Source organism: Tachysurus vachellii, chromosome 13 (genome assembly GCF_030014155.1).
Source record: "Tachysurus vachellii isolate PV-2020 chromosome 13, HZAU_Pvac_v1, whole genome shotgun sequence".
In the NCBI taxonomy this organism is placed as follows: Eukaryota; Metazoa; Chordata; class Actinopteri; order Siluriformes; family Bagridae; genus Tachysurus; species Tachysurus vachellii.
The window spans coordinates 24322875-24333968 of record NC_083472.1 but is presented as its reverse complement, the minus strand read 5'-3'; the positions used below and the strand labels follow the sequence as shown (position 1 = coordinate 24333968).

The 11094-nt window shown below is 40.5% G+C and overlaps 1 protein-coding gene across 1 annotated transcript in view; it reads right to left on the bottom strand.

The window, feature by feature from the left end:
- adra1bb (adrenoceptor alpha 1Bb) overlaps positions 1-5522 on the bottom strand; it is an 8730-nt gene extending 3208 nt beyond the window's left edge. Inside the window, exon 1 of the mRNA XM_060884561.1 lies at positions 4514-5522. Within this exon, the coding sequence (XP_060740544.1) occupies positions 4514-5402 (889 nt within the window). The 5' untranslated portion in view covers positions 5403-5522. The remainder of the gene's footprint in view (positions 1-4513) is intronic.
- Between the last annotated feature and the right edge of the window lie 5572 nt (positions 5523-11094).

The window sequence follows — 11094 nt, the reverse complement described above, 5'->3', positions numbered from 1 at the left end:
TTAAAGTTAAAGTAATGTGAAAATTTTTCATTTATTTATTGCTGATACACTCAAACCCTGTACTCGCTGTTATCTTACATCATATTAATTTTTCTGTCAGGTTTAAAGTGTTTGCGTTCGAAGGCGGTCGTCTGGGCGACTACAAAAATGTACAAATTTGGGATTAGGAATTAAAGTCCAGAGTCAGGAAAAATAAGGAAAAGATTTAGCATGATATCATTCAGTCTCAGAGACCATTTAAGATGCCGTGTAAAGGTTTTTTATGAGAGCAATTCAATTTGTTTGTGTTGCGCATTTAACAACACACAACGTCTCAAAGCAGCTTTACAGAAGTATAGAAACAGAATTAAAAAAATTATAATTTAAAGTTTAAAATCTAGGGGGCACGGTGGTTTAGTGGTTAGCACGTTGGCCTCACACCTCCAGGGTTGGGGGTTCGATTCCCGCCTCCGCCTTGTGTGTGTGGAGTTTGCATGTTCTCCCTGTGCCTCGGGGGTTTCCTCCGGGTACTCCGGTTTCCTCCCCCGGTCCAAAGACATGCATGGTAGGTTGATTGGCATCTCTGGAAAATTGTCTGTAGTGTGTGATTGCGTGAGTGAATGAGAGTGTGTGTGTGTGTGTGCCCTGCGATGGGTTGGCACTCCGTCCAGGGTGTATCCTGCCTTGATGCCCGATGACGCCTGAGATAGGCACAGGCTCCCCGTGACCGGAGGTAGTTTGGATAAGCGGTAGAAAATGAATGAGAGTGAGAGAAAGTTTAAAATCTATATATTTCTAACATCTATCTCTAATGAGCAAGCTGGAGGTGACAGTGAGGTGACAACTCCCTGAGATGATATTAGGAAAAAGCCTTGAGAGGACTCTTTCCATAAACTTTACGTAAAAATCTCCTTACATAATCCATGAGCTAGCTAGCTAGATATTTGGCTAGGCCTGTGAGGGAATGAGGATTTTTATAAATATTCATTCAAATTGTTTATCTAAATAATCGACATATTTTTGCATAGCTTTGTTGTGGATTAGCTAAACGCAAATAGCTCTTTCTAAATTTAAATCTCTAAATATACAGTCATTAATTATAACAGATCAATCTGAGGACCTGAAGTAGCTTTGATAGCTAAATAGTTAGCTAGTCTATTATAACGTTTTATTGATTAGAAGAGGAACAAACGGTCTGAATTGGAATTGTAAATAGAGTAAAAAGTTAAAACTATAATTTTTTTTTATTGTGATTTATTAGTGATATTTTTAGCAAACAAATATCATGATTTCATGTTTTTATAATATGAATTTCATGGTTTTGTTGTGGATTTATTACATCCTTTTTGTGAGGCTCATATCAGGAGTTTTTTCTTTTTTCCAGATAAAATTTTGGAGCACAACGACGCTTAGCGATGTGTTGTGTAAGACTAATGCACTTCAGATGCTTCTGCGCCTTGAGAGAATAAGCAGTTATGCGATGCTGATAGACGTTGTGTTGCGCAGTCTGTGCTGCAGTGCGCCCTTATTATTGTTGTCGTTATATAAACGTTCTTACAGGCTAAGTTCGTGTTTAAATGAAACCGTGTTCAAAGATGGAGGAGAAGAGAAATCATCACGCTAAGTGTGAAGAGAGAATGTACAGAACACAAACACACTCGATATCTGAAGTTTCTACCTCAGTCGTATGAAATATGACCCACTAATTCTACATGCTGTCCAAAAAGACAATAGGATCGAGCTACGCTGGCCGCTAACCAACACGGAAAACAGGATGTTATGGTACAGACTGTATATCTTTCAATTGTTTGCTTCCTTTAAGGGCCGCTCTAAAAAATGTTTGCGATAAAACCTTTATATATTTTTTCAGCTTGCGTGTGCATTTAAAAATCTTGGAAACTTGTTCTTAGAGTCGAGATTTTTAGAGTGCATTAATTTATGCAAAATTTAGATTTAATCTGATTTGACGGATCACGTCTCGAGAGAGTCTCGCTCTGATTGGTCAGTAAATTAATGATTCATTATCTACAACAGTAGTTATAATACATCACCGTTTCTATAGCAACCACTTACGCAGGGACTCGTACGGCGAACGTTCGGATATAATCGCTGACGCGCTGAAGGAAGAATTTATAAATCTGAAACTTCTGACTGACTTGACAAGCTGGATTTTTTTTTTATCAATGTAACTATAAATAGATAAAAAACACCACTTCCTTGATTATCTTTCATGAGAAGTTCTTTTTCCCTATGAGGTTAATCTAATCAAGTTAATCTGTTATACTATAACAACCACGATAATGATAGAGTTTAATCCATAGAGCTCACATGTAACCATGATCCTAGTTGCCAAATGCCATCCAAGAAGTGTTAACATTTTAAGCTTTACATGTTCATAAACATCTTTACATCTTTTTTAGTTTGTCTAATTAAAACCCGAGTCTCTGCCGAGCTAAAACGGGAAGCAGATTTTTTCGGAGGATTATCATGCCAGGACTTTATCTTATCATCCTGCCCCTAATCTACAGAAAGATAAAGCACTATGCTGCTAAGTGACTCAGGAAATCCCAGGACCCGGTGCAGAGGTCTGCTCGTTATTCTGAGAAATCTTGTCTAATTAAGAGCCAATCCAGCTGCACTGTGGCCCCGGGGCCATGACCCTCGGCCTGCAGAGGAATGACTGTGATGTTAATGCATTTATAATAACCACACGATCTAAACATCTCCATTCTCACACACAGCTTCCCCCAGAGCACAGCTGGATCAGCATTGTAGCAGCCCTGCAGGGTGAGCAGGAAGTAGAAGGGAAAATAAAAGCCCCTCTCCTGCTCTCTTTAAGTTTTCCGCCACGGCCGTCCTCACGACCGCGGCAAAAGGTCGACGCCACGAATTGTCTATTACTCTCTGCGTGACCTGGAACCGGATATCCGGCACCGGTTGAGCACAGGGCAGGATTTATCAAAAAAAAAAAACTTTTCAAAAGAGAAACCCCACTAACAGAGTAATGAAGTCCATGATTGTGCTCAGTGTGAGTCCAGACACTTAAAAGAGTCAGAACACATGCTGGTGATTCACAAACTCTCAAAAGGATGGTTTTAACACGAAGCTTCTACACTGAAACCAGCTGCATAGGATTAACATACACAAAATCACACTTTATTACTGAACCAGAGAGAGAGAGAGAGAGAGAGAGAGAGAGAGAGAGAGAGAGAGAGATTAGCCTGACGCTCCACCATTTAATGCTAATCGTCCTGCTTTTGGAAGATTACTCAAGTGTTCAAAAGCTCTTTAGATGGTTAAAGTAAAAGTCCATCCTGAAACGGGTTTCTTTTCTCTTTTTTCTGTAGACTGGTGCTTGTTATTTAAGGCTGTTTATTTTTTTGTTGTCTGTCACGCAAAGATCACAGGATGGCGTCGTTATTGCTAGTGCAGTGAAACCCTTAAGGGATAAAAAAAAGATTCTTTCCTCATGTCAATTTCAACTCACATTACCGAGATATCCAGCACAGAAACAGCACAGACGTCAGCGCAAAGTGCTTGACTCACGTTCCCACAATGCAGTGCAAACTATACCATGATTTTGGGGTAAACAACGAAAATGTCATTAAACTGAAAATCTCCACCGGAGTTTGTTTAAGATCACACGATAATCATAAAGATTTATATGCGACTTTGGAGTTCTTTGAGGTCCTAATTTTCCATGACTTCCCCACATGGACAAAAGGAAGAACCTATAAATGTTCAAGATTTAATCTCTGCTTCCCAAGAGTGTTATTAAACTGGGAAAAAAGGGGGGTTCCCTTTAGGGAACTCTTAAAGGTAGCTTGGTGTTGCTTTCATACTGTATGTAAGTTCTCAAGCCAGATCCTGAAGAACACATTTTCTGTCTAGAACTCAGCTGAATCCGTTCATCACCTACGAAACAGCACCATTTCCTGGGTTGAATTGGGTGTGTTAGTGCAGGAAAAACACAAATGTTCAAGACAAGGTGTTCTCCAGGACCAGGGTTAGGAACCTGTTCTTTATCAGAAAGAGCTCACCATCTGAGAAAGATAAGACCACTAATGACACACAGTAGAAACCCTTATGAAGATTTTTACACACACTTGTAATGTAGAAATGTCTTCCTGAAATACACTACAGTGTCTCTCCGTGTTCATATAGACACGTTAAAAAGACTTAAATCCTGGATTTATTGATTAGAACCTTTAAAGGGTCTCAGTAGAGCCCTTAGCAGTGTTTCCCATGTAAAACTCCATGTAGAATCATTTTCAGAAGCCAAGAACCTGAAAGAAGTAGAACTGATTTGAATCAAATGTAGTCTAAAGGTGTATCGGTTCTACTTGAGGCCCACAGAGAGAACCATGAGTGTAGAAGCAACATTTAGAGTTGCTGGATGTGTGTCAGATGTTTTTACTTCTTTAAAGCACTTGGTGTATGAATTGTGCTGTGTTAGTATACTTACAATGCCTATTATTATTATTATTATTATTATTATTATTATTATTATTATTATTATTATTATGCCACATACCGATGGGTAAGGTGATGAAGAACGGCAGCCAGCACACGGTGAACGCTCCGACCAGAACTCCTACCGTTTTGGCTGCCTTTTTTTCCCGGGAGAATTTCAGGACCGTGACCGAAAGCGCGCTCCTTTGGTGCTGCGCCGAGTCCTCGCGCGACCTGGAGCACTGATGCATCCTCAACGTGACGTCCGTGGAGTTTATTCTCTCCTTCCGGACGCCCAGCTCCAAACTCCGACTCGTACGTTTAGCCACAATGTAGACCCGGCAGTACATGGCGAGGATGACGGCTAGCGGGATGTAGAAGGACGCGAGCGAGGAGAAGAGCGCGTAGTAAGGCTCCTCAGTGATGTCACAAGCGGTGTCGTCCGGCGAGCGCGCCTGCTTCCATCCCAGCAGCGGCCCCACGGAGATGAGCAGGGAAGCGAGCCACACTGAGAGCGCGGCGAGCGCGGCGCGGCGGCGCGTCACGATGCGTGAGTAAGCAAGCGGACGGCTCACGCCGACGTACCGGTCCACGGAGATGACGCACAGGCTCAGGATGGACGCCGTGCAGCACAAGACGTCCAGCGCGGCCCACACGTCGCAGAAAACGCTCCCAAACGCCCAGCGTTCAAGGATCTCGTGCGCTGAAGACACCGGCAGCACGGCGACGCTTAGCAGGAGGTCCGCCGCCGCCAGGTTCGCAATGAGCCAGTGTGTGGGTGCGCGCAGGCGCCTGTCACGCAGCACCGACGCCACGACCAGCGCGTTGCCGACCGCCGCGAAGACGATGAACGTCCCCAGGACTATTGCCAGTGGCAGCGCGCGAGAGAGGTGCACGGGCGGGTGGTGCGCCCCGGTCCCGTTACACTCGGTCCAGTTATAGAGCCCGTACGAGTCATTTTTGGCAGTCATGGTCGCAAGACATCATCGTTACTTTACTAAAACTGGAGCAGTGTAAATACTTAGTGTGCCTTGAGCTTCACTGCTCAGGACTCGTGCAGAACCCGAGCGGTTCCAGACCCCTGATGCGCACAGCGTCACTCCCCCATTTCCTTTTCCCCTCTACACCACTTTATTTATTTATTTACTTATGCTCTCCTGCTCACCTTAGTGGTGTGTAAGAGGTGTGTGCTGGAGAACTGGAAAGCGAGACAAAGAGGAGTTATATTTAAAACCTTTTTACTTTTTTACAGTCCCACTAAATATGTAAAAATATACAACTACCGCTATTAAAGATATTCATATATTTAATACTAAATGTCATGTGTTATGTTCATCTCATGAACATTTCTTAAGTTATTCATTTAAACATTTTGGAAAAACATCTAAAAATCGCAGAAATCATTTGTAAAGATATTTTTTTTTAACTAAAATTAGAAACATTACATTTATATGAAACTGGAACTTTTGCCTGATTTCCCTGAAAATGATATTAAAATGATCCTACAGAGAATTTTACACAAATCTCTCTCTCTAAAAAAAAAATAGATTCTGTGTCATCTGTTTTTGTGTCTATTTAACTATCGTCACAATTTTATTATGTTTCATGCATTTCATATTAATTACACTTGTATTTGGTCTAAACAAGGAAAAGTTACTGGAATAAAAAAAATCTATTAAAACATTAATAATTCATTGTGTAGCACCTGAACAGTCTGATTTATTCCTGTTATAATGTTTGTGTGATACAAAGTTCCTACTTAATTTCTTTTTCATTGTTTTTCACAATTTCAGGTCATTGAGAATACGCAACGCTGTGGAATTCTGGATTCTGATTGGTTGAAAGGTGTTGATTCATGTCCTACACCTGCGGCAGTGATACAGATTCGGTATCATGTAAGGATGTGTGTGTTGATTCACTGAACGAGTCTCCAGTATCAGCACTGGGAACTTTAAGCTCCGATACGGGAAAACTATAGAACATGAAAACTTCTAATGAAGTTTTTTGTAACTCTCAGGAGAGGTTACAGACAGAATGACTGTTTTATAGCTTAATAACAGGATGTATAACTTTTCACAGACTATAAAAGAATGACGTGAATGTTTGGTCAAAGTTATCAAGTGAACTGGGGAAAAAAAAACTGTGTGTTCTGGAACTATGAGGGCAATGAAATGACCTTCAGTTTAGTGTTGTGTAAACTGCATGATGGACTGATCTCTCTCTCTCTCTCTCTCTCTCTCTCTCTCTCTCTCTCTCTCTCTCTCTCTCTCTCTCACACACACACACACACACACACACACACACACACACACACATAAACACACTTACAAACACACACACACATGAACACACTTACAAAACACACACACATAAATGCACTTACAAACACACACACAAACGCACTTACAAACACACACACACACACACACATAAACGCACTTACAAACACACACACATAAACACAAACACACACACACACAAACACACAAGCGCACACACACACATAAACACATAAGCACACACACAAACACACACACAAACAAACATACACACACACACACCTACACACACAAACACACACACATAAACACATAAGTACACACACACACACACACACACACACACACACACACACACACACACACACACACACACACACACACATACCTGAGAAGATGTCATTTGGGTCCAAAAAGTAATTCTGCCTCCAAATTCATGACCAGATCTTTTCTGATATCCTGATGGAATCTTCTGATTAGGTTTCAAGCTCTGACTCTTACTCTTGAGGCAGAGTCACTCTGTCACTTGAAGCCGAAGGATTTCAGTGCTTCATTTCTGTATTTTTCTGCTGTATATACGAATCTTATCTCCAGAACAAAATTGACTAAAAGGAAACTTCAGACCAAACATGCCGAGCTGATTTTTGGGAAAATTTTGCGCAATTCCATTTTTAGCTGATTGTCTTAATCGCTTAAACATGCAACATGGGTTAGAAAAACATATTTTAGTCAATATAACACAGCTGTGTTTTTCCAAAGCAGTTGCAGGAGTCTGGTCTAATCGCTGACTGACCCATGAATAAAAAACAGCAGTGGTGCTTTGGGCAGTTCAGCGGTTAAAGGTGAGGTCAGTGAGTCTTAATCTTCAGTAGCACCCTGTGGTGGAAATGTAGGCCTCCAACATCCAGACCATCAGGATAAGGACTTCTGTCTGTTTTTAGGGGGGGATTTTGAGTTGAGTTCTAATGCAAGACTTCAACAGAATCAGATTTGAGGAAATGTGGTTAAAGAACAACAATTTATAAAAAAAAATAAAGAAAACAAAAACCTCCCTAAAGTTTAAGTTCAGGGGTTAAAGTTAGTGTTTATATAAATTTCTGATGAGTTTGTCATGTAATTGTTATTACTTTGGATTTGTATTACCTTATTGAATATATTCTTTGAAAATAAATAAAAAAGGGATGTTAAAACGTCTTAATATTAGGGTTTGTGTTCACACAATGGTGTGATCTCAATGTTGCTCGTCAATGTGTGTGTGTGTGTGTGTGTGTGTGTTTGGAAGGGTGTGTGTGTGTTTGTAAGGGTGTGTGTGTGTTTGTAAGTGCGTTTATGTGTGTGTGTGTTTGTAAGTGCGTTTATGTGTGTGTGTGTGTGTGTGTTTGTAAGTGCATTTATGTGTGTGTGTTTGTAAGTGTGTTTATGTGTGTGTGTGTTTGTAAGTGCGTTTGTGTGTGTGTGTTTGTTTGTGTGTGTGTGTTTGTAAGGATGTGTGTGTGTGTGTGTGTGTTTGTAAGTGCGTTTATGTGTGTGTGTGTGTGTGTGTGTTTGTAAGTGCATTTATGTGTGTGTGTGTGTTTGTAAGTGCGTTTATGTGTGTGTGTTTGTGTGTGTTTGTAAGGGTGTGTGTGTGTGCTTGTAAGGGTGTGTGTGTGTTTGTAAGTGCATTTATATGTGTGTGTGTGTGTGTGTTTGTAAGTGCATTTATGTGTGTGTGTGTGTGTTTGTAAGTGCGTTTATGTGTGTGTGTGTGTGTGTGTGTTTGTAAGTGCGTTTATGTGTGTGTGTGTGTGTGTGTGTGTTTGTAAGTGCATTTATGTGTGTGTGTGTTTGTGTGTGTGTTTGTAAGGGTGTGTGTGTGTGCTTGCAAGGGTGTGTGTGTGTTTGTAAGTGCGTTTATGTGTGTGTGTGTGTTTGTAAGTGCATTTATGTGTGTGTGTGTGTGTGTGTGTGTGTGTGTTTGTAAGTGCGTTTATGTGTGTGTGTGTGTGTGTGTGTGTGTTTGTAAGTGTGTTTATGTGTGTGTGTGTTTGTAAGTGCATTTATGTGTGTGTGTGTGTGTGTGTATTTGTAAGTGCGTTTATATGTGTGTGTGTGTTTGTAAGTGCATTTATGTGTGTGTGTGTGTTTGTAAGTGCGTTTATGTGTGTGTGTGTGTGTGTGTGTTTGTAAGTGCATTTATGTGTGTGTGTGTGTGTGTTTGTAAGTGCGTTTATGTGTGTGTGTGTGTGTGTGTTTGTAAGTTCGTTTATGTGTGTGTGTGTGTTTGTAAGTGCATTTATGTGTGTGTGTGTGTATTTGTAAGTGCGTTTATGTGTGTGTGTGTGTTTGTAAGTGCATTTATGTGTGTGTGTGTGTGTGTGTTTGTAAGTGCGTTTATGTGTGTGTGTGTGTGTGTGTTTGTAAGTGCATTTATGTGTGTGTGGGTGTGTGTTTGTAAGTGCGTTTATGTGTGTGTGTGTGTGTGTGTTTGTAAGTACATTTATGTGTGGGTGTGTGTGTGTTTGTAAGTACATTTATGTGTGTGTGTGTGTTTGTAAGTGCGTTTATGTGTGCGTGTGTGTGTTTGTAAGTACATTTATGTGTGTGTGTGTGTTTGTAAGTGCGTTTATGTGTGTGTGTGTGTGTGTTTGTAAGTACATTTATGTGTGTGTGTGTGTGTGTTTGTAAGTGCGTTTATGTGTGTGTGTGTGTGTGTTTGTAAGTACATTTATGTGTGGGTGTGTGTGTGTTTGTAAGTACATTTATGTGTGTGTGTGTGTTTGTAAGTGCGTTTATGTGTGTGTGTGTTTGTAAGTGCGTTTATGTGTGTGTGTGTGTTTGTAAGTACATTTATGTGTGTGTGTGTGTTTGTAAGTGCGTTTATGTGTGTGTGTGTGTTTGTAAGTACATTTATGTGTGGGTGTGTGTGTTTGGACATGGACTTCCTGTGAACATCCTAAAGCACACACTGATATCCTAAACAATACACTATAAACATTTCAATATAGATTCATCTATGGCTGTGACAGTCCCACAAAAGAGCCACATGCGCTGGAGGATCTACACACAAACCGCATTACACATGATATATAAACACGGTACAGTGGGACAATGTTAAAAAGTTCACGGTGTACAAATCTTAAATAACTTACAGTCTCAAGGCCGTGAGAAAGAACTTTGTGTTCTCTGTATTACAGTAACGACGACATCCGATTCATCGTTGCTCAGTGGAAATTGTTTCTATGGCAACATACTTAACATACCAGATAGCTAGCACTTATTGAACAGATAATTCATCCTTTTTCATTGTTTTTTATTGGGTTTAAGGCAGATATCTGAGTGTTAGTGGAGGATGAACAATCTCTCGGTGTGAAATTCTTGATTTCCATTGCAGAAAATATTGGAACTATATATCAGTGTACTCCAGGATCCTTCCATCATCGGCCCTGATAACCAAATACCTGATCACCATTGTTTCCTAAACCAGTCATGAATCACCATCGTTCCAGCAACCAATCACAAGTGTTTCTGACAACTAATCACAGATCACCATCGTTTCACCAACCAATCAGTTGTGACAAATATTTTATTTTCAACTCATGCCAATCAAACATTAAAGGCATGCTGGAATTTTAATTTTAATTGAACCTTTAATTTGGGGCAATTTGGTGTCACCAGCTCACCGTATGCGTTTGGGAAGTGGTAAGATCATGTGAGAACATGAGGAGCTCCACACTGAGTTCAGCAGTAACCAGAGCTGTGGATGGAACCCGGGACCATGTGACCTTGCATCTATTTTTCAAATTAGTGCTTTTAATGACAAAAATACAAAACACATGCTGAGGTTTCAAATTTCTAACACGTTTCCTAACACCGTGTTTATCCAGCGTTTTATCCATTAGTTCAGGAATGTAGGACTTGAAAGAAGAACCGTTCACATTTCCACAGGAAAGACTTTGTTCCCTTCGTGTGATTGATGGAGTCATGAGTTTTAAGCTTTGGGCAAACTGCTCGGTATTCGAGTTAATATTGATCTCATTTCCTTTCTGAAGTCACAATGGAGGAAATTTTATAAAACTCACATTTGGATCATTTGTAATTAACGCTGTTTTTTTTTCTTTCTTTTTTAAGTTTGTGTCTCCACAATAAAACTCAATCGGCTTTTCATTAATTTCATTCATTTTTTCATTAAAGATGAACTTTTCCTTTCAATAAGGATAGCATGAATATCTCTCTCTCTCTCTCTCTCTCTCTCTCTCTCTCTCTCTGTGTTTCTCTCTCTCTCTCTCTCTCTCTCTCTCTCTCTCTCTCTCTATGTCTCTCTGTGTCTCTCTCTCTGTCTCTCCCTTTCTATCTCTCTCTCCCTTTCTGTCTCCCTTTCTCTCTCTCTCTCTCTCTCTCTCTC